The sequence below is a fragment of the Cyprinus carpio genome, chromosome A15 (genome assembly GCF_018340385.1).
Source record: "Cyprinus carpio isolate SPL01 chromosome A15, ASM1834038v1, whole genome shotgun sequence".
Lineage (NCBI taxonomy): Eukaryota > Metazoa > Chordata > Actinopteri > Cypriniformes > Cyprinidae > Cyprinus > Cyprinus carpio.
In genome coordinates, this window is record NC_056586.1 from 25,995,015 (window position 1) to 26,020,550 (window position 25,536).

The window sequence follows — 25,536 nt, forward strand, 5'->3', positions numbered from 1 at the left end:
GATTGATAATTACTACTTTAATTAAATGAAAACAAACACCATCAAAAAACATATAACATAACTACTAAAATAAAAAAAAAAAAAAAAAAAAATCAGTATGTTGGGTAAAAATGTCAGAAAAAAAAATAGCCTGCATTATGGTGTAGTACCTGCTAAAACAAACCAGTCACACGTGACTCCTGGCCGTGACCACTCGTATCCGGCGGCTGTATTAGTGTCGCGGCTCCTTTAAGGATCTGCTTCGTTATCCCCGCGGTGACGTTGCGCGCATAGTTTGTGTGTGAGATCCGGTGATGATTTCCACCGTGCGAGTCAGTCTCATCAGCTGTGATCCAATACAAATCTCACACCGAGGACTCATATTCATGGATGGCATGTCATCACTTTGGGCTTGAGTCTGAATCTGATCGCGCGGGTTGTTCGGTGCGGATAGCGGATCCAGCACAGGGCCGGTGATGGTCGCGCATGAAGCCGGAGAGAGCAACAGAGGAGCGGCTGTGATTTCTGCGTTTCGTCGGTAACACACCTACACTTCCACTACTGAACTCATCACGTTATACAGCTTATAATGCACTACATAATCAACATTTAGCTCCTTATATTGATTTATTTCTAAAATCTAAAGTTATAAAATATATCTTTTTAACTAAAAACAACTATAAATAAAATTATTAATCAAAACACTAATGTTAAAAAAAAAATAACAAAAAAATACATTATAAATAACAAAAAACACAAAAATCAATATATATAATGTAACACAAACACATTTTTTAAAAATATTCCGTATGTATATAAAAATAAAATTAAGTGTGATTAAGTAAAATTATTATATGTATTAAATTATGTAACAAAATACAAATTGTGTATTGAGTACTATGTGTGATGTTAACTTTTATTAGTAAGTGCATTAGATATATAATTTTCTATTGTACAGTATATTGTGTTGTGTATTGCTTGTATAACAATTATAGATTAATTGTAGCTTTTATTGTTATTATAATCATTATTATTATTATTATTTATTATGCAATACTGTATATGTATTATATAATATCAATACTGTAGATTTCATTATATAATATTATAATTATGTATATCATTATTATTTATTATGCAATACTGTATATGTATTATATAATATTATGCATTACGTATATAATATAATATAATATAATTAATATTATGTGCGTATATATATATATATATAAATATATATATATATATATATATATATATATATATAAATAGAGCAGAGTGCATTCCCATAATTTTGGGTTTAATAGTTTTGATGACTTTACTATTACTCTAAAATGTGGAAAATTGTCATGATAAAGAATAGGTGTGTCTAAACATGAGTCTGGTAGTTTGCTTAGTATTTGCAACACAATATGCATAATATTTATATGCTTTTAAGCTGCTTAACAGTTAGGAACTACTTAACATTTAACCGTAATGTAATTACAAGTTAGTTTTAAAATGTCACATTAGTGTGCAACAAGTCAAATGGTGTAGTTTGAGTTTTCTGTCTGTCGTGTGTTTGGAGTGTAATGAACGTGTGTCATTGCGTATGCCGTCTACAGCTGATTCCCCGTGTGCCAACTCATCAGAGCACACAACACCCGCAGCAGAATCAGCTTCAGCAGGTTTAAGCAAACACCCTCCAGATGAGCGGCACAAGATGCCAGCAGCCGAGCAACTAGGTAATGATGTGTGTTTTACCTCACAGACGACACTGAACCAATCTATTTTTAAAACATGCTGTGTAGTATTGTTTTGAATAACACATTATTATTATTATTATTATTAATAATAAAAACAACAACACAGTACACCAGATCATTTTAAAATAAAATACATAAATGTTAATATTTAAATTTTTTTGAATAACACATTGTAAATAAATATACAAAATATAAAACATTATGTAGTATTGTTTTGAATAACACATATGCACTATATTAAAAGTAATATTTAAAATGTTTTTTGTTTTTTTTAATATTTATTGAAAGATAAAAGTAATGTAAAATACACACACAAATATGTATATATAAAATAAAATATAGTTATCAATTTTTAAATTATATTTCTATATTTGTATACTTTTTTAATTTACTTAGAACCACACCAAGTGCTTTCTCAGCAGCGATACCTGTGTTCTTTAAACTTTAGGGCAATTTTATCTCTGACCTGTTATGATCACCAGATGCATGGTCTGAAAAACACACTGTCCATATGAGGCTGAGCGGACACTATTTTGGGCTGCTCCGGTGTTTCTTTATGAACTGAATAAAGCATCAGGGTGCTGTTTTTAAATTTTTAACTAGGTCTGTTTAATTAGGCCATTCATTTAATACTCCGTAAGATCCAGTGCCTTTAAATCTGTGGTTTTATTTCACGGAGTAGACATGGAGGTGATGACCCCTCTGATGGAGGAAGCAGGAGGTGAGGAGGAGGAGGATGAAGACATAGATGAAGATCCAGAACATCTGCCGCAAGGCATCACGTGAGTCTCACATCAGGGTTTCTTTTGGAGATTTGGGTTAAAACAGCCGTTTGTTTACAAACAGTCAGTTTTATCTGTAGCAGATGTGTGTGTATATATAAACAGCATATTCTTATGTTACGTAATACACCATGTTGTAACCTCTCTCATGTCTGACATCTTCCTGTTTAGAATATCAACATGAATGCAGACAAAACGTCTGTTTTCTCTGTTCCTCAGGTTCACTCAAACGCTGCTGCATCTCTTAAAGGGGAATATCGGCACAGGGTTGCTTGGGCTTCCTCTAGCAGTGAAGAATGCTGGGATTGTGGTATGCAGCATTGCAGCTTCTTCTGTGAAAACACATCAGCGATAAACCCAGTATAAATCAATTTCTGTCGCATACAGAACCTTACTTTCCTTTTTCTAAAGTTTTAAAACTATCCCGGCGGAATCTGAACACTCTTCTAGATTTTGTGTCCAGGTTTTCAGGTTCAGACTGTACACCAAGTACACCATGAATCCGACTGTAAAAACCTGAAATGCTTTGAGGACTATTAAATGTATTAGTTGTTCCCAGCTTTATTGCCCCTGTGATTAAATTAGTTTGTTTTCACCATCATGTCCTGATCGCCGGATACTGACTGTTTAATGGGTGGAATGTGGGTTTAAAACAGGTCAGACTGGTTTACAGACTGAACCCGTGTAGGCTGTTTTGTGTGCTGACAGCTCAACTGCTGTTTGTTTGTAAGCGTGTCAGTCCACAAGCTTTATTGCTGCCATAAAGGCCTTGTGCAGAATGTAAGCAAAGTTCATACTGAGAGAGAACGATAAGGCTTTATTGCTCTAGCAGATTAAAACACTTAAAACAGTTTTAAAAGAGTCTAAAACACATGATTCTGCTTTTTATTTTCCTTCAGCTCGGTCCAGTTAGTCTGGTTCTGATGGGCGTTGTGTGTGTGCACTGCATGCACATCCTGGTCAGCTGCAGTCATCAGCTCAGTGAGCGGTAAGAACGCACCAATCACAGCCCACTGCTTCAGTCGCCACAACCAATCACATTTCAGCTTCTCTTTTGTTTTTTTCCTTTTTCATGGCATGGTGTTTAAAAATGTAGTTGAAAAAAAATGTGAGACATTTCATTTAATGGAGAAGTGGTTTGATTTTGAAAAGTGGCTGTTGGAAAGCAGAACTAGGACTAGGCTTGACTAAGCATGGTTTCTGTGGTGAACAGTGTTGGGCTAGTTACTCAAAGAATGTAATTTATTACTCATTACTAGTTACTCATTACAAAAGTAATGTAACATAATTACTTTACTTATTACTTTCTGGCAACAGTAATTAGTTACACTACTAGTTATATTACTCTTTCTTCGCCCCACAGAAGTTGTGATTGTGTATCTTACGCATAAAATTCTTCTAGAATGTTACTAACAGCTTATTTCTGTCTCATAATTTGACCAAAATCCACATTGGATCACAGTCAGAAGTTACAAACACTCGATAGTGATTGATAGTGACATTCAAGTAGAAGTGTTGTATTAATCTCATTAATTGTCATGTGCAGCTTGAAGCTTTCATTATCAAATCACATAAGTTTGTAAGAAAGGGTTAGGTTATAGGTAGATTTTTTATTATTTATTGTACCACATGATGATCAGAGGGGTGTGGGTGGGATGTAATGCCGTTGTAAAGTAAAGCCACAACTTACTCATTGTTCAGATCATCTTTTTCTGCTGAATGTAAGCTTTTCCATATTCCAAGCTTGCCTGCTGCACTGGGGACATCACATTGCATGTCATGAAAATTAGAACTCAAAATAATCTAGGGAAAATTATTTGATTGTTGGATTTTAAATCAGCGGGGTTGGGGCATCAAAGGTAACTAAGCTGATTTATGGATGGTAACTAATATTATTACTGAAATCTTATTTGTAATTAGTTGCACTACTAGTTACTGCAAAAAGTAATATTACAGTAACTGAACACTGGTGGTTAAGGTGTTATTTTCCTCTATTCTAAATAAAATACTAGCTTTCACTTATTCTGAATGAGACGCAGATTGATGCAAACATGAGTGACCTAGGTTTGAGTTATCTCAGTCAGGGTGTAGTTAACTAAAACTCAAAACAAAAATAAATTAAACTAAAACAAAAAAAAAAAACATACGATACTAATGAAAACCAAAAGATTAAAATAAACGTTAACTGAAAAAACAACAACAACAACAACAACAAAAACCTTTCATTTCAACTAGTTGCAAAGGTAAAATTCTCATACTAAAATAACAAAATATAATAAAAATGCATAAAAACTGCATATACATACAGTATAAGACTACTAACAAAAAATTACAAAAAAAAACAACATAATTACTAAAATTAACATGAAAACAGAAAATTTTAAAATAAAAACTATAATAGTATCTCTGATACTAAAATACTGACTTATTAATATTGGAATTTAAAATTGGAATTTGAGCAGTTTAGTTCTTTTTTTGTTTGCATGGGATTTAGTTGTACTTATTTTAGTTCATTTAAGTGAAAGAAATAGAACTGCATGATTAATTGTTAAAAGATCGCAATCTCGATTCAAACACTAGGTGGCGACAAGTGACTGTTACAAAATGTATTTGTCATTGAATCATTCATTCAAGAGGTTTGTTCAAAAACTCTGATTCATCCAGTAACCATACAAGTGAAAGTAGTGAGTCATTGAATCATGAATTTAAACCGCTTTTTCATAATTGTAATATTAAAAACTTAAATTATTAGTTTTGGTTTATTAAATATAATTAAAAAAAAAAAAAAAAAAAAATATATATATTATATATATATATATATAATATATATATATATATATAATATATTATATATAATATAATCTTCATTCAAATTAATTAAACATTTAAATTACTATTTTGTAACAGTCTCTAGTAAATTACACATTCTATTGTTTAGTTCAGAAGAATCATGATCTCTATTGGAGACAAAAAAAAAAATAAATCTGCAGAATCATGCAGCTTTAAATGAGAAATGTTGCCTGGCACCTAGATGAAAAATAAGCTTATTAATACGTTTATAATATGTTTTTTAAAATATTTTATTTTCTGTTAACACTAACTCCAAGTAACGAAAGTTTATATATATACACACACACATACATATACATACTAGGGATGTAATGATTTACTGAAGTCATGATACGATTCACAATTTTGATTTCACGAATCAATTCACAATTTAACAAAATGAGATTTAAGACAAATTATAAATTAAATGTGTCCTTAGATTATTGCTTGGACAAAATGCTGCATGTTTCTTTGTGAAATTGAAATAACATTATAATAACATACTAATATAGCACTTGCATATCAGTGCTCTTTTGTTGGTTTTGATTGCTTCCTCATTTGTAAGTCGCTTTGGATAAAAGCGTCTGCTAAATAACAAAATTTAAATATAATGTAAATAACAAAAATAAATTGAAATTTGTAAAACAAGCCCGAAATCAAATAACACAAAATAAATCTCTTCATATAATTAAAATAAGGGTTTGTCTGTGCTCTTTCCATTTAAAATTAGAGGCAACTACTGCATTTTAATCATGATCCAAACAAAGATGCTGCATACATGCTGAGTTTTTAAATGAGTTTTTGTTTAAAATTTCTAAAAACCTAATTCAAAACTTTGAATCAAAAACAGAATGGTTTGGACTTCAGTTTTGTGAAACTATCTCTGAAAACCGGAGCAGACGTGAACGAGACGCAGATTACAACTCTGCCCAATCAGGTGGGCGCTAAAGCTTCCTCCTTGGTTTCTGCTGTAAACAAAGCAGCACTGGCACTTATGAACTTTAAAATGCTTTATACAGAGGCAAGATGAAAAAAAAATACAACATAAAAACTTTTCTAAAGACAGTAAGTTCCCCTCAGACATACAACCACAAAAACTAAAACAACCATTATAATCATGATTTGTTCAGCATCTCAACCGATTTGAATAGTCACATATTTGAATCGATTTTCAACTGGCTCGGATTGCCAGGAGAAACAAGCTCGAAGGAGGCAGATATCAAACAAACAGTCTTTAATAAATCCACAAGGGAGAGATGGAGAAAAAAACCTCTTTACACGACGGAGACAGGACAAAGTAACTGAGGAAAGGCAGGGATATAAATACTAAACCAAACAATGAACTAATAAGATAATTAATGAACACAGGTGGAAAGTAATGAACTAATCAATCAACAAAGGGAAACTAGGTCAAGGCAGGGAGAACAGAGCATACACGTGACAATATATAAGGTGCTAGTTTTATTTAACTATAATAACCCTTGTTCTACTCCAACTTATAATGCTTGTATGATTTTATTTTTTTTGTCAGCTGAACCCCATTGACCTAAAATATTGCCTTGAAGACCCCTTATAATTGAATATTTCAATAATTTAACAATGTATTTGCATGATCACAGTTCTGTGATGTTGGTTAATGGTCACATGGCACGCAGGTTTTTATTGTTTTATACATCTTATATATACACACACATAATTATTATAATTTTATTTTTTTGATGCTTTTATTTATATTTTAATGATTTAATTATTAGCTTTTCATCCATCTGTGTTACACTCATATCTCAGTCCCATTCTTCTCTCTCCCGACTAACTTCCTGTCATTCTTCTCTTTACCTGGATAATAGACAAAAATAACCCCCAAAAATAGTTAATTTCACACAAAGCAGGTTCCCATCTAAGCTTCTAGATAAAGCATCACACAGTGCAGGTGACTTTCAGATTACTGTGGCCCCCTGGTGGAGTTTTCCCCTCTCTTTTCATGGAAAATTTCCTGAAATTCTAACCAAACATTTGATCCTGTTGGTGACGGAAAACTAAAGCTCACTTCCATGCAACACAGCAAACACACATGCAGTGAGAGCTGAATAAAGAGGCTCCCATGTCACATTTGAAGGGCCGTTCCTGATGGGTAACCTGGGAAATAAATCTCTTTAACTGTTCAAATAAATATCAGTCTCAGATTGTTTGTGAAATTATAGTCATAGTGTTTTTGCAGTCAGCTCAAGCATTTGAAGCATGCGTATTGTGTATTCAGAACGCAGCGGTTTTCTAGCGTGTGGACTTTCCTGCAGTCTGGATTTCTGTCTGTGCGTTCACACTTAAAAAACGCCGCTTCATGCATGCGTTCAAACGCGATCAAAGGCCTCTCCCTCGGGTCGGACTCCTGGAAGCGCAGCCCACTCCACCACACAAATCAGATCCGGGTCCTGCATCTTCAGCTCATGTCAGTGTTCGCGTGAAGAGATGTCAACCTCACGCTCATCAGTGTGCTGTCACATTTGTCAAGTTATCGCAGTGAGGATATGCTATTAGATTATCAGTTAATCAGATGAGATTTGGCTGTTTTGGGATTATTGCATCAGGGTTATTATAGTTAATGAAAACCTTAAGCATGCACCCCTGCTTTGTGTGAAATGAGTATTTTTGGGAGTTATTTTTAAAGATTTAGCTTTAGGGGTCAGTTTTGTCCCCAACCACATGCAATATGAGTGCCATGTGTGGTGAACTTTTTTTGTCCCTCCTCTTTTATTGAAGTGTTTTGACTGCATTTTTCCCTCTAGAATTACACAAAAAGCGTTTTTTTTTTTTTTTTTTCTGCACTGCTTTGTTCTTGAAGAATATTTGCCTTTGTTTTTCTCTCTCTGTCTCTCCTTCCTCACAGGTTGAAACGTTCCCCCCTTGGTTACAGTGACACAGTTGCAGTTGCCATGGAGATGAGTTCCTCCCAGTGCCTGAGGAAAGGTGCTCATTTTGGGAGGTGAGCTATCCCCAACATGCAGTTCATTGGCATGAACAGCCCGCCCCCCCCACACACCCCTCACATGTGCATATGTGATAGTGAGAGCGATGGATGGCAAGAGGGCAAATTCTGTGCTGAATGGAATATATTTCATTAGCGTGCGCAGAGACAGGACGCTGCCTGCAGTGGTTGTGTTTTCACATCTGATGTCCCCACACACAGACAGACCTCGCCCCCAGAATCCCTTAAAAAGATCTGTCTTACCAGGGAGCTGCTGCCATCATTTTTTATCTGTGTCAGAAAAATAATATCATGCACCTTTGAATAACAAAAAACCCCCCTGATGAATACTACTACTACAACAAAAAATTATTAAAATAATAGTAATGTATTATTATTTAAAAAAAAGTAAACAATGTTATTTAACCCCCATCATTTACTCTGTTTTTTCGATAAATTTTTAAACTACATGAAAAAAAAAATTGCCATGTATTTACGTATAAATATATTATTATACTTATACTAATAATACTAATATTAAAATAAAATTTTATTAGAAAGTGTTTTTTTGCTTTAAATACTATTTTTAAATTTGGAGTGATATTTTTTTTTAATTGCAGTTTGCCATGGAGATGAGTTCCTCCCAGTGCCTGAGGAAAGGTGCTCATTTTGGGAGGTGAGCTATCCCATCATGCAGTTCATTGGCATGACAGCCCCCCCCACACACCCCTCACATGTGCATATGTGATAGTGAGAGCGATGGATGGCAAGAGGGCAAATGTCTGTGCTTGAATGAATATATTCATTAGCGTGCGCAGAGACAGGACGCTGCCTGCAGTGGTGTGTTTTCACATCTGATGTCCCACACACAGACAGACCTCGCCCCCAGAATCTTAAAAAGATCTGTCTTACCAGGAAATGCTGCCTCATTTTTATCTGTGACAGAAAATAATATCATGCACTTTGAATAATAAAACCCTGATGAAACTACTACTACAACAAAATTATTAATAATAGTAATTATTATTATTAAAAAAAGTAACATTTTATTTAACATAAAATTCTGTCATCATTTACTCTGTTTCGGATAATGTACTACATATTGAAAAAATATGTAATATATTATAAATATATTATTATACTATACTAATAATACTAATATAAAATAAATAATTATAATAATTTTTGTATATGTAAATAATATTAAATATTGTAATAATATTTTATATGGCATATATAGCTATACATTTGTTTGTGAAAAAGCCTTTTTTAAAAGTATTTATTCATAAAAAAAGAGCAGGATTTTTAAATGAAAAGTCATATGGGTTCAAAAGAAATTCATAGTTTTCGAACGACATGAGGTTGAGTAAATTATGACAATTTCTGTTTAGTGTTATTTTAGTATTAATTATATACAATTACAATTTTATTCAACTTTTTAATCTCCTTTTATTTTTATATTTTCATTAAATGCAATACATCATTTGAATATTTTCTTAAATTTCATTCAAATGTTGTATTAAATTTTACTGTTGTGGACTTTTGTCATTTTTGTTTTTAAAAAAATAATTTACTTTTTATTTGTAAATTTTTTTTTTTTACTCTTTTAGTATTTTTCTCAGTTTATTTCCATCAGCTGCAAAGACAAACTTTCTCATTTAAATCTAATATTTACATATTACCTTATTTCAGCTTTATTTCAATAAATAAAATGTATTTTAATAGTTTTACTTAATAATAATATTTCCATTTTTAGGTGAACAATCCCTTTAGAAAACGTATCACATGGCTTTTGATTCATTTGCTTCAGTCAGATATTTTTGTATTGTTACTCTTTTCGTACTTCCTGTTTCTTCTGTGTTTGCTCAATCACTTTATTTCTCCTGCACCTTCTTTGGGGTAACTGTAATATTTTTTCTTTTATTTATTATCTTTCTCTTATCTTCTGGAGTCATTAGATCCCATTTTTCATCTGGGATAAAGCTATTCTTAACAGGTGTCACTGTCTTATTTACTACTCTGGGCTTTTCTTATTCTCTAATTTGTTGGACTCTGATTAGTCCACTTCTGAGAACTAGGGACACTTTGGTTAGTCTGCCTACTCTGGAACCTAGTATTATATCTTTTCTGCTCCCCAGTTCTAGGTTTAAATGGTTTAATGCTGCCACCTTTTTTTTATAAACCTGCTCTGAGCGGTTTTGCTCTCTTCTTTTTTTATATGCTGGGTAGTAAGATCATACTCTGCTGCTAATCTGTTTTCAATTTCTTTTTTGCTGGCATTGTTTAATATTGTGGCTAATGGTATACTCATTACACATACAGGTATACTTCTACCTACTACATGCAACAACCTGATCTTGTCCTCATGAGGGATCTCATCTTTTATTGACAGCCACATATTTAATATTGGTACACCATCTTTTTGAGCTTCAACTGAGTCTTTTTTCCACGTCTTAAACTTATCCTCTGTCCCAGTCACCTCTTGTGAGACAGCACGGTCTGTGCAAGTGTGCACTAACCTGGTGATTGAATCAATGCCAAGTCTTGCAGCTTCAGCTGCTTTCATAATGCGTGTTGCGTAAACACTGAGGTCCTCGCCCTGTTTCCTGCCTCCTACCTGCTACCTTACAGTCTCAGTTAAGTTTAACTCTAATAATTCAGATTGTAAATCAACCTGTTCTTCTCTTGACTCTTTTGAGGCATTAAATGTGAGGTATCTAGGAGTTGTCCTGTTCGCTGGAACTGGTGTTTATGATCTAATCCTGACTCTCCTTGTCTGTTCTCTGGAGTCTTTCTCCATGCTATATTCAGGTTCTGGCTCTTCTAATGTCAGTTGCAGTTTTTTATTTTCTTTTTTAAGGACCTTTAGCATTCTGTCCATCTCCCTAATTGCCTTCCTCATATAACAATATCCTTCCTGAAAATTATAACCAGACTTTGTCCAAACTTCTGCCCCAGCAATACTTTGGCTGATGGAGATCTACTTGCTGACCTCATTTGACCATACGTGAAACTGCATCCTCTGATTACTTTTTGATCCCACTTTCTCTCTAATTGTCTGCCTCTTTCTCTGCTTCTAGGATTTTTATATTTTATCCCGTTAAAATTAACTTCAGGCCAATCATTATTTATTTGATGCAACACTCTTTTAGCTCTAACTTGCCTGCTCTCTTATTTCGAAATCTTACTTCTCTAATATCATCTTCTGATGACTCACTGCTGGCACTGTCTGTTGTTTCCTGCTCATCTGAATCAGACAGCCACTCTCCTGACCCCTGAGAGTGGTATTCTGTCACTTTACATTCAAAATCCTCACTAAATGGTGCCGTAGGTTGTGAGGTGTTTATACATTCTTGACATATACATCTCTCTTTTTGGCTCTTAATAATACTCTTTATTTCCTCTTGTTCTCGCTCTTTAACAATGAGGTTTATAGTTACTTGCTTTTCTTGAGACATTTCTATTATTCCAGCTACAGTATTAGACCCTCTATAACTGGACTCACTGGAACCATATATATTTCCCTGTTTCCTCTACTCACAGCTTCTCTAATTATATTTCTTATTAACAATCTCACGGGTAGCGACCCCGTTTCCTTGGCCCTTCAGTCCTTTCTCTGGACTGGAATATGCTAATACCCTCGGCATTAGTATCTCTGAATCCTTTCTGGATTGGTCTACAGTATGTGGGTCTTACTGGTAGCTCTTCAATGTGGTAACTAGAATTTCAACTTAAAACTCAAACCTCAAGCCCCGCAAGTTGGGCGCCATGTTACTCGGTGTGTCCTTTTATCTTACACCTTTAAACCTATAAATAATAAAGTACTTCAAGAGTGAGGTAGAAGACCCCAAACCATAAAGCACTCACCCGCCTGCAGGTTAAAGTCCTTCAGGAGTGACGTAGAAGACTCCCTTGTGTTTGTTCTTGTTTGAGGCTTGGTTTGTAGTTTGAAAGTAAAGTCTCACTGGAGGCAATAGTAACAATAAAATCTCTTATTTTAATGGAAAAATAAAACAAACAAAATAATCAGCTAAGTTACAAGTTCTCTGTCTTCTCATATAATTCTGTGATTTGCTCTCATGTCAATATCTTTTACACACTTGGTGAATTTCTTCCTGGTTTTGACCCAGCTGGGCTTCTGTAGTGTTTATTTTGTGTTCCTGGCTGAGAACATTAAACAGGTATGTGTGACCGTCGAGCTCCAGAAGTTCATTGTCTCCATAGATGAACTGATTTTTATTATGTGACGGAGCCGGTGCTTATGAAAACTAATGGAAATACACATTTCCAGAATAAAGCCCAGCAGCTTCCAGTCAGATTTCTTTTTTCGAATGTAAAAGGCAATTCATGCATACTCTTTTTTTGAATGAAGTCAAAGCTGTGTGTGTGTTTGTTAGGTGATGGAGGGAACTCATCTGAACGGCTCTGTGGAGACTGTGCTGATACACTCCAACAGCTCAGAGGAGGGCGCCGTCTCCCCGGATACACCTTCTGTCGCCGTGGCTACAGGGCTGGACCTGCGGCTCTACATGGTCTTCCTCGTTCCCTTCATCATCGTTCTGACCTTCATCAGAGACCTGAGGAACATGGCCGCACTCTCCGCCATCGCCAACCTCTGTATGGCTGTCAGCCTCATCCTCATCTTCACATATATACTCAACGTAAGTATGTGTGCCAGCTGCACAATTTGAGGGAAAACTGATTTGCCTTTTTTTTTTAAGATTGTGATTTAAAATGCATTCTTATAAAGCTCCAGGTTTGCTGTGATTATATAGCAATACGACTATAAAATAATAATAATTATTATTATTACTACTACTATTACTACTAATCAAAACTATTAAAATAGTAATATTTTTAATGTAATAATTGACTGTAAAATCAAGTGTTTAATAAAAAGTTATATAATAAATATTTAGAATTATTATTTATTTAGTAAACAAAACTATTAAAATAAGAAATATTACTAATGTAATATTTAACTGTAAAATAACTACTTTAATATGTTACTGTAAAATAAATCAAGTATTTAAGAAACGTAATAAAATAATAATAATTATTATTATTTTTATTAAACAAAACTATTAAAATAAGAAATATTACTATTGAAATATTTGTAATTTTTGTAAAATAATCAAGTATTTAACAAAAATATTATAATAGTAATAATAATTATTATTAGTTAATAAATCTAAGAAATATTACTAATGGAATTTCACTACAAAAAAAAAAAAAAAGTATTTTACTTATTTTACTTTACAGTACAACTGTTAAATACAATACTTATATGTAGGGCTGTGCTCTCCTCAGTCATCTCCTCAGTAAAGGCGCTCCTGTGATTAGTAGTATATCTCCAGCACGTGCGTTCAGATCAGGGTTGCCAGGTTTTCAAAACAAAACCTGCCCAATTGCTTCTCAAAACTAGTCTAATCGCGTTTCGTTCCGGGCGATAAAAATACACATTTTTGGCATGGTTGCCTTGGTAAAATTCACATTTTAGGGGCTAAATATAACGTTATTGGCATTGGGGTCGCTTCAACCCGCGAACATGGAAAACAACCACAGACTTGGCAACATTGGTTGGCATTTACTACACAGAGCCGTAGTACACCGACAATCTACACAAAATCGAGTTTAAAATCGCAGGCGATTCTTTGTCGATTTTTAAAAAGCGATTTTGTGTAGCTTGTCGGTGGACTACGGCTCTGTGTAGTAAATTCCGCTCCACCTGAACCAGTGTTGCCAAGTCTGCGGTTGTTTTTCATGTTCGTGGGTTGAAACGACCCCAATACCAATAACGTGATATTTAGCCCCTAAAATGCAAATTTTACCAAGGCAACCCTGCCAAAAAACTTATATTTTAACCCCGGGATGCAATTTTTATCGGGGAACCTCCTTGAAACGTGATTGGGCTAGTTTTGGACTAGTTATATTTATTTGTTACTTATATTTATTTGTTACCCCTCCATCCAAGTACATCTCTGCATCTTACTCTATTCTAATCCATTGTCATCTATAGCACAACTGTTCATACAATTTATTTATTTGCAATTTGTTTTTTTGTTTTTTTTTTTGTTGTTGTTGTCTCTGTTTACTGGAAGCTTATGTCACTAAAACAAATTCCTTGTATGCGTAAGCATACTTGGCAATAAAGCTCTTTCTGATTCTGATTCTGATTCTGAGAAGCAACTGGGCAGGATTTGTTGTGAAAACATGGCAACCCTGATCTTAACGCACGTGCTGGAGATATACTACTAATCACAGGAGCGTCTTTACTGATGAGATGCGCATGGAAATCGCTTTTGATTTTTTGCACAGCCCTACTTATATGACCGTTAATTATGGCTGTCTAATTTCTTCATTTTCAAATGTTAAACCATCAAGATTTTATTTTGGCATAAACCTCATGGATCCCTTAAAGCTGCAATGAGCTTCAGTTATTGTAATGAGAAGCGAGGTTATCAGAGTATCTCATTACAAATTTGGGAAGTTGGTGGACACATGTTACGTTCGCAAATGCAACTCAAACTGATGCAGAGAGGAGTTTGTTTCGAGCAGCATTTCCTGTGAACAAAGCTGCTCTGAGATGCTGAAAAAAAAAGAACAGAGCTGTGCTTCACTCTCGCTGTGCATATTTATTTAAATATATCACAGGCTTTGTGATTTGATAATTGCACTAAGCCATATCACAATTTTGGTTTTATTCTGATTAATTGTGCTGTCTGATATCTGTCTAGATGTCTAGTCTCATATATCCACTTTAGTAGTCAGGAATCCTCCTCATTGTTCAGCCTAAGAACACGACTGATACAAGCCTATGCATGCAAACGCTCACAAATTGTATAAAGCTATCAAATCATATTGGAGGCTTTTTTGTATGCAGCAGATCGTCAGGGTTGTGGGCGGCTGACGCTAGATCTGTACATGTACTGTTCCTGTACGTGTGTGCGTCTTTCATCCTCTGTGTCACAAAGAAAGACTGCAATTATAATCCTGATGTGAAACTATATAATGCCTGTTACCATCTCTGACTGTCTGTAGGATGTGAGTGATCCCAGACGTCTGCCGTACGCCTCCACGTGGAGGAAGTTTTCCTTCTTCTTTGGAACAGCCATATTTGCCTTTGAGGGAATTGGAGTGGTGAGATGATGATTCAGGTTTTATTTTTTTGATTTTGATACTTCTACTATACATGGTGTTTGACGTTTATCTGTTATTTTTATTTTTAATCTTTTTTTTTAAATCATAATTTTACTCGTGGTATTGAAGAAATTAGGTATAATTATAATATAGTCATTTTATATTGTAGTAATATTTTTAATATTTACTGTATTTGCTGACTATTTAATAGTGTGCTTCTTGCTTTTTTCTATGGTCTTATAAATTATTAATAAATAATAATTTATTAAAATAAATGTATTTATTTATTTTAAATGCTGAGCTAGTTGCAATGCAATGGGATTTTTTTTTTCTGCAAAGAGTACATTTACATTATTAGATCTGGCAGATGCTTTTATCCAAAGCAACTTGCATATTTTTAGTGCAATATTACAAAATAGTTTTTTTCTTCTTCTTTAAAAAATAACTTAATATGCATTTTATAATTTACTATAAATTGTGTTATATTACCTTGCCATTTAATTACAAAACAAGTAAACAATGCTGCAAGGAGTGATAATAAATTTTGACCTCCATAATCGATCTCTCTCTTTTTTTTTCCTCTGCTGGAAAGTCATGGAAAGACAATGGTGGATTTTATTTTCTTTCTCCATTAGAGTAACTGGTGAAACATTTTTGTAAAGGTCTTGAAAATGGTGTCAAAACGTAATAAACTGGAAGTGCTGATACTTGCAGATTCCTTGATTCATGCATTCCCTGGGGATTGAACCCATGACCTTGCCGTTGCTAGCTCCATGCTTTGCTATTTGAGCTACAGGATGCATGATGTGCTTCTGAATTTGATCAAAGGAAGGTGTCTTAGAAGGCAGCATCATCTTGCACACTACTTTTTGGGCTAGGCTTTGTGCATGTGATGCCTGGAGCAAAGCTTGACCACGTACCGATCAGTCTCCTGTATTTTTCTCTCTCTCGCTTTGTTTGTGTAGGTTCTTCCATTGGAGAATCAAATGAGGGAACCGAAGCGATTCCCTCAAGCCCTTAACATTGGCATGGGCTTCATCATCATCCTCTACGTGACCCTGGCGACGCTGGGATACCTCCGCTTCAGAGACGGCATCAAAGGAAGCATCACACTTAACCTTCCACATGACTCCTGGTAAATATGATGCATAGACACTTCAAAAGTCCATCAGACATCAGAGAGGTGATGTGGATTTCTCTCTATGTTCAAAAGAACAGCATTTATTTAAAATAGAAATCTTTTGTTACATAATACATTTAATGCATGCCTGCTGAATGATGTTTTTATTCATACTGACCCCAAACTTTTGAACAGTATTGTGTATATACACACTTACTGGCCACTTTATTAGGTACACCTTGCTAGTACCGGGTTGGACCCCCTTTTGCCTTCAGAACTGCCTTAATTCTTCATGGCATAGATTCAACAAGGTGTTGGAAACATTCCTCAGATATTTTGGTCCATATTGACATGATAGCATCACGCAGTTGCTGGAGATTTGTTGGGTGCACATCCATGATGTGAATCTCCCGTTCCACCGCATCCCAAAGTTGCTCTATTGGATTGAGATCTGGTGACTGTGGAGGTCATTTGAGTAAAGTGAACTCATTGTCATGTTCAAGAAACCAGTCTGAGATGATTTGAGCTTTGTGACATGGTGCATTATCCTGCTGGAAGTAGCCATCAGAAGATGAGTACACTGTAGTCATAAAGGGATGGACATGGTCAGCAACAATACTCAGGTAGGCTGTGGCGTTTAAACAATGCTCAATTGGTACTAAGGGGCCCAAAGTGTGCCAAGAATATATCCCCAACACCATTACACCACCACCAGCAGCCTGAACCGTTGAGACAAGGCAGGATGGAGCCATGCTTTCATGTTCTTTATGCCAAATTCTGACCCTACCATCTGAATGTTGCAGCAGTAATCGAGACTCATCAGACCAGGCAACATTTTTCCAATCTTCTGTTGTCCAATTTTGGTGAGCCTGTGTGAATTGTAGCCTCCATTTCCTGTTCTTAGCTGACAGGAGCGGCATCCGGTGTGGTATTCTGCTGCTGTAGCCCATCTGCTTCAGGGTTCGACGTGTTGTGTGTTCAGAGATGCTATTCTGCAGACCTTGGTTGTAACGAGCGGTTATTTGAGTTACTGTTGCCTTGCTGTGAAAATCTCAGTAGATCAGCAGTTTTTGAAATACTCAGATCAGCCCGTCTGCACCAACAACCATTCCACATTCAAAGTCACTTAAATCCCCTTTCTTCCCCATTCTGATGCTCGGTTTGAACTTCAGCAAGTCGTCTTCACCACATCTAGATGCCTAAATGCATTGAGCTGCTGCCATGTGATTGGCTGATTAGCAATTTGTGTTACCAAGCAATTGAATAGGTGTACCTAATAAATTGGCCGGTGAGTGTTTAATAGTATAAATAAATATAAATCAATATAATGGTAACATTATAGTATAAATAATTATAATAAAAAAAACGATTTATATATATATATTTATATAAAATATATTAATACAAACTGATTCACGTTAGAACTTTAAAACGAGTTCAGTCTGGCCTGCATCATGTTCTCAACCGAGTCTCTCCTTATGTTTTTCTCGACTACCTCCAAGTAAAAAGCGGCAAAAGCTGAAAAATAAGTCTCATCTATCACATCTGAGTGTTAAGTCAGTTCAATTTAGTTGTCGCAGCACTCTGCTATAGTGGAGTTAAATTCAGAGAACTAATATTAAACTCCTCGCTGGAGTCACTGTCAGAAACATCTCGACTGATTGATCGCAGCTCTGAGCCACTTAAGATCAAATTACGGAGAAATCAAAGCTGATTTTACGAAGAAACCAGCTGCTTTTAAGTGTAGCTCTAAATAAATCCTACCATTTCTAACTTTCCTGGAGACTTTTATTAGCAGTTAACGTATTTCTGGATGTCATTAGCATCCTTTCAGCCGAGGACAATCTGCCACCAGATCCAATATCTGATTCAGCGTCTGGTTTGTTGACATATCCAGCAGTGACGGCAGTGTTCTGAAATGTGACGCTGTTAAACAACACTAACATTTAAGTTGATGACCTTAAGTTTAAGGTCAGTTTTTTATATATATATATATTTTTTTTAATAAAGAAAGGATGCATTAAATTAATTAAAAGTGACAGTAAAGACATTTATGTTACAAAATATTTCCAATAAATGTTCTTTGAATGCTGAAGAAAAAAAAAGCATCACGTTTCCACAAAAATGTAAAGCAGCACTGTTTTCAACACAGCAACTCAGCGTATTAAAAAGTATTCTTGTAGCTTCGTAAAATCACAGTTGAACCACTGATGTCACATGGACTATTTTACTGATGTCCTTACTATGTTTCTGGACCTTGATTGTGGTAGTACCCTTGCTGTCTATGGGAGGGTCAAAGAGCTCTTTGAATGCATCAAAAATATCTTAATTTGTGTTCTGGAGATGAACAAAGGGTCTTACAGGTTTGGAATGACTTGAGGGTGAGTAATTAATGACAGTATTTTCATTTTTGGGTGAACTATCCCTTTAATTGCAGGTTCTGTGGTTTCTGACTGGATCTGTTCTCTGTTTCTCTGCAGTATTCATGTGTGTGTCTGTGTGTGTGTTGCAGGTCTAATCAGCTGGTGAAGGTCTTGTACTCGTTCGGGGTGTTTGTGAGTTTTGCGGTGCAGTTTTTCGTGCCGGCAGAGATTCTGATTCCGCCCGTGTGTGAGCGCATCAGGAAGAGCTGGAGACGGGTGGCTGATCTCAGCCTCCGAGCGCTGCTCGTCTGCCTCACCTGTGAGTGAACACACACACACACACACACACACACACATACACATGCACACGCTCCTGTCCAAAACACTGTGAGTTGCCTCTATAATCAGCATTTTAAAGAATCATAGTCATGTATTTTATGATAAAGCAGTCCCAGAATGCATTGGGTCGAGCTCAGTGAAAACTGAAAGTGAAAAATTCAAGATTGTGAATCAAACAAGGGGAAAAGCTGTATGACAAGTATACTTGTATTTCATTCAATACATATCATTTTAAATAGTATTGCACTATTAGTTCATCTTGTATAATGCTCCTCCTCCATCATCCTCTCTTTCCCATTCTGTTTTCTCTGCACTACTTCCAGCCAACTATCCGTTCATTCTGTTCCTTGCTTCCCTCATTTTTTTCCCCATTCCTGTCTTCTCCTCATCCTAATCCTGCCTCTAGTATCCATTGGTGATGAGAGGAGAGATAGTGGAGGTTTGTTCCCCTCCCAAAATGATGGATGGATGCTGTGAACCATTGTAAAGCTGAAGGCTTTTGGATTAGTTTGATATATGTTTTTTACCTTTGGAAAAATTGAGTCCGCCACTGAACCGTGAACCATCCAGAGACCTAAAATATGAAAATAAATATTTGTTTAACACCGTCAGTCATGCAGGTACGAGTGAAAGAGTGTTTGCTGTGAAAAAAGAGAATGAGAGAGGAAGAGAGAATGTTGCAGGAATTGAGTGGATGATGGTGTGTGCTTTTGTATTCGAAGCAGAGAAAAATGGAGCGAGACTGTGTGAAATGCAAGCTGTTAAAACAGGATCTGCCTATCAGTGTGCTTTTAATATTATTTATGTACTATTATAATATTCATTCATATTTTTAAAGTTTTTATGTGTAGTTTTTCATTTTTCCATTATATTTATCTAATCTATCCATCCATCAAGTTATTCTAGCTATCTATTTTTCTATCTGATGTTCTGCTTATCATTCCTTCTATCATCCATCAATCCATTGTTCATTCTATCCATCTATTCATCCAATGTTCATTCCTTCATCCATCCATCATTCATTCTATCCATCCATTTTCATTCTGTCCATCTATCCATCATTCATCCATTGTTAATTCATCTGTCCATCATCCATTATTCATTGTCATCTATCCATCATTCATTCTATCATCTATCTGTTCATCCATCATTCTATCATCCATCCATTGTTCATTCTATCGATTCAACCATCTATCCATCCATTGTTCACTTATTCATTGTATCCATCCATCCATCCATCCAATGTTCATTCATCCATTCCTTGTTCATTCTATCCATCTGTTCTGTCTAGCTTTTTGTATCATTCTAGTTGTCTTTTTTATCATTCTGGCTAACTATCCATTGTTCTACCTATTGTTCAAGACATCATATAAGCTATTAATCTATTATTATAGTTATTGTTCTAGCTGTTATTAATAGAAACTATCATTCTACGTCTTGTTCTAACCACCTATCTATTGTTCCAGGTATTCATCATTCTAGCTATTTTTTAGCGACCCATCTTTCTTGCAATCTACCATTCCAGCGACTGATATTGTAGCTATCTATCATTCTATGTAGATACAATCTTTCCTCCCTCCCCAGTGGCCCTGCTCTCTATTCATTTGTTCTATCCATCCCTCTGGTCTCTTGGACATATCACTTTCTCTGCTTATAAGATTTTTATTATTACATACATGACTTTCTTTCTCTCTTTTGTCCCGCCCCCTCGGTCACTCGCTGCTCCGTCTCTCTCTCCAAAGTTTCAAGTTGCAACAGGCCGACATGAAAGAAACACGGACACCATTATTTAAAGTGAAGAGCTTGGTGGGATTTGAAAAATATTCACATTAATTCATTGCTAAACTACATTTAACATTTTCAGAATTATGCATATCAGAGTAAAACGATAGTTGGTGGGAAATGTTGTTAAGTGGAACTTGATTTTATCCAGTGGAGTTTGGCCGAGATATTACTGGTTTATATTATTGTCTCTGCCCACACTGCAGGAAAGTCATTACATTTTGATGAAAGATTATGAAAAGCATTCACAATAAAATGCACCATTGAGTTGTGTACAATAAGACCAGGGACATTTATGAGGATGAAAAACAGCAGGGTTCCCACACTCTAAATACACAGTAATTATTTAAATTAGAAATTGAGGCAAAAGTCAAATATATGGAAAAGTCATGAGAATAAATACAATTTTGAAATCCTTCACGCTTTGTGAGCAAATAGCTCTTTTTCAAGGCAGTCTACAAAAGTCTATCCAGTAGTCACAAACACCTGGAAAAATTATGGAAAAAGTAATGACACCGATAAGGATATATAAAAAAAAAAAAAAAAAAAATATATATATATATATATATATATATATATATATATATATATATATATATATATATATATATATATATATATATATAATTAAATATATTACTTTAAAATCATTTATTAATTTAAAATTAAATAAATAAAAAATATTAAAATATATATCACTGTTAGAATCATATCATGATCTCTAAAAATATAAAGAAAGAAAATACACACACACACACACACACACACACACACACACACACACACACACACACACACACAGACCTTTTGACCTTTAAATTACCATGACTGGATACAGATTTGGTACATAAAAATTAAGTAATTCCATATTTCAATAAAGATTTTATTTTTAATTGAATTTTTATAAATTCAAACAACTAAAGTAAAAAATGTTAAATAAACTGTATTCATCTTGAAATATAAAATTATTTAATATTTATCATAAATATCACATGGAACTGCATCTTGTAGGTCTGTTGGAGTGTTTTATGCTGCATGTAGCTCTGAGGAAGTTCTAGAAGAGGCCCGTGGAAATGCTGGTGGACGGGGTAATGAGCTCTGAAGGTTGCGGGTCCGTGGCCTGTGCTGGTAGATAAAAAGATGAAGTTCTCAATCTGTCACTTGTTCATGCTGTCTTTTATCTCTCTGTGTGTTCTTTCTGCCTGACGTGCTTCCTCCCTCTCACCCCGGCCCGAGGCCGTCACCCCTCTGAGCGCTGTGATAGATTAGTGGGCACATTGCGTGTATGGATATACATGTGTGTGTGTGGTTGCCGTGTATGTTTTTTATGGTGTGTGTGAGAGCTGGGGCAGAGTTGAGGGACTCTTTTAGTGTCTGCTCATTTATCTCAGTCTTCCTGAGGCTCTGTGAATTATTACCTGCTTGCCCTGTGGAGACAGGCCCATCATGGAGCTCTTCGCTGAGGCCTGTCACGGAGCTCTGTGATAGGGCTTATCAAACACCTGCATGCTGAGACCCTTCAATCCGAGACATTCTCCAAGAAGCCTCTGGCTTTGAGGTGTTTGTGTAGGAAGGATCAAGGATCAAGCTATGCAATCTCAGGTTGCTACACTTGGATCATTGTTCTTTTAGTATCAGTACATATTAACATAGTTTTTATTAATGTTTTGAATTTGGTTTTATTTTGATATTTTCCTTATCAAGTCTGAGGTGCAGTTTTTTCATTTTTTAAATGTCTATTCAGTTATTATTATTATTATTGTATTTTTTTATTTTTATTTTAATATGTTAACAAACTAAACAAATTATTTCAGTTAGCAAATTACTGAAGAAAAATAAGAATAAAATTAATGAGATCATAATCATTTAAGAATTAAATTACTAAAATAAAAGTTTAATAAAAATTTTACATTGTTTTTTTTATTTAATTTCAGTTTTAGTTAACAATAAGGCTGACTATAAATATACATATTTAGATATCATAATTGATTATAATGATGATATAGAATTTGTGGATACAGTTTATCTTTAAACTCGATAACACTGACTTGGATTGTCTCTAAAACAATTACATGAAATAGCAATAGATGTTTGCTTCATCAGTATGCATAAAACATCACATTCCTTAATTATTATTCATATTTGGTTGTTTGCATGCTTGCTTGTTTGTTTTTAGATTTCCTTTTTGAAATCTAAATTTATCTCTCATATCATGTGCCGAACTGTCAAACGTTTATCCTGAGGGTGGCAGTAGCACACAGAGAGGAGAAGCTGAAGTGTTCATGTGTGTTTGTGAGATAGTGTTCAGATGCGAGAGCGAGAATCCAGTGTGTGTTACATGTTACTGGTTTCTTCTGCAACAGAGAGAAGGAGAGCGAGACAGTGAGATGTAGCTTAGAGCGCAGGTGTGACACTTCACACTCGAGTCTCATGAATTAAACATATGTGGACATCCTTAGTGTGTGTGCTTTTTATAAAAGGCTGCGAGGAGCATTTACAGTCATTCCACTAAAAGCTGTATATGTGCGCGGTTATAAATTGTTGTGCCTTTGTTTTCAGAGAAAAGAGAAGGGGTTTTGTCTTCCACGTCAGCAGAAAAGATGAATATTGATTTTTGATTTAGTCCTTCAGCCACGATCCTCTGCATACATCTGTCCATACACCAGTCAGGATGGCAGAGAGTTAAACACACACACACACACACACACACACACACACACACACACACACTGCAGTTCGAAACCACAGCTGGATAAATTGTGAAGTTGTTGCTTTGTAGCTTTTTGCACAAACTGCTCATAAATAACATTGGTCTCCATCTGCGTCTGTTTTTCTTTATTATAATTAGTGGTGACCACAAGTATGAAATTTTGATATGTAACATGCCTTGTAGTGCAAACGAACAAAACTGACCTAAAATTTTGGCCCTAGCAACCACTCAACACACAGGCAACTGCATTGTTTCCTACCAAACAGTCTATCCAGAACACCTTAGCAATGCCCTAGCAACCACCCACAACACATTAGCAACTGCACTGTAACACTGTGTCAACACATCCTCACACCCACATAGCAACACCCTAGCAACCACCCACATAACATTAGCAACTGCACTGTAACACTGTGTCAACACATCCTCGCAGCCACATAGCAACACCCTAGCAACCACCCACAACACATTAGCAACTGCACTGTAACACTGTGTCAACACATCCTCACAGCCACATAGCAACACCCTAGCAACCACCCACAACACATTAGCAACTGCACTGTAACACTGTGTCAACACATCCTCACACCCACATAGCAACACCCTAGCGACCACCCACAACATGAGAAAATGCATTGTGATGGTTTATATAACCCAATACATCCTAGGGAACTCTTAACAACCAACCAGAACACCCTAGTAACCACTCACAACACAGTATATCCCAACATACTACTGAACACCTAGCAACTGTATAGTAACACCCTAGCAACTACCCAGATAACAAATGTTTTTTACTATTATTAAATGCCATTACAGTAATTAGTGTATATATGTATATATTTAGTATGTATATATATATTTTTTTTTTCTTTTTTTTTTGAGTTTTCAACTTTGTTTCAGTAATTCTGTTGTGCTTTCAAAAATTTTTTTTTTTTTACTTTGTTAAATATTTTTATTTAGCTTTAATTGATTTATATTTCAGTCTTAGTTTTAGTAATTTTAGAACTTTAACTCATTTCAGTAAGTTTTCAGGGCAACCAGGCTAATTTATTTCAGTATTATTTCAATTATAAAAAAAAGGTTTTTACTATTTAAGTTGTTAACAGTAACAAAACTGCAGGACACCCTTATAAAAACATGGCAATTCCATAGCAACCATCAGATACTCCCTAGCAACACCTTGGCAACCACTCAGAGCTGTCAGAATGGTGGCTCTGAGATTCACACGGGCAAACACCACTAATGCTTTCTAAAATCTCATTTCTCCTCGTGTCTCTCTCTCTCAGGCATAACAGCAGTCTTGATACCGCGGTTAGATCTGGTGATCTCATTGGTCGGCGCGGTGAGCAGCTCGGCGCTGGCGCTTGTCTTCCCGCCTCTGGTGGAGCTGGTTGCGTTTCCCAGCCAACCTCCTCCTCCTCTCCTGCTCCTCAAAGACCTCTCCATCGCCGCCCTCGGCTTCATCGGCTTCCTGACTGGAACTTACGTGACGCTGGAGGAGATCATTTATCCCGACGACCAAGGACCATCTCCGTGACAACAGGAAGTGGACCACACCCACTACACCACCCCCAAGAGAAAACCACACAAACAAAAAAAACAAAAAAAAACACACATCCACAATAAAAAAACACAACATCGACCATTTTGAATACTGTAACGGCACAGATGCTTCTTCCTGTGAGTGACTGTGGCTCTGGGACGGAGAGCTCGTCTTATAGGGTTTGAGGTGTTTTTTCTGTCATTTTTCATTCCACAGGCACATGCCCGAGGTGTGCGTCT

At 35.5% G+C, this 25,536-nt stretch overlaps 1 protein-coding gene across 1 annotated transcript; it reads left to right on the plus strand.

Annotated features, from left to right (window-relative positions):
• Positions 1-236: 236 nt before the first annotated feature.
• LOC109104466 (proton-coupled amino acid transporter 4-like) lies at positions 237-25,334 on the plus strand. Its single transcript, XM_042771609.1, has 12 exons — positions 237-517; positions 1,584-1,703; positions 2,407-2,506; positions 2,726-2,816; positions 3,406-3,494; positions 8,220-8,316; positions 12,395-12,478; positions 12,695-12,958; positions 15,339-15,437; positions 16,403-16,572; positions 19,070-19,239; positions 25,041-25,334. The coding sequence occupies exons 2-12, from the start codon at positions 1,682-1,684 to the stop codon at positions 25,289-25,291; spliced, it is 1,437 nt and encodes a 478-aa protein (XP_042627543.1). The 5' UTR covers positions 237-517; positions 1,584-1,681; the 3' UTR covers positions 25,292-25,334.
• Positions 25,335-25,536: the final 202 nt, after the last annotated feature.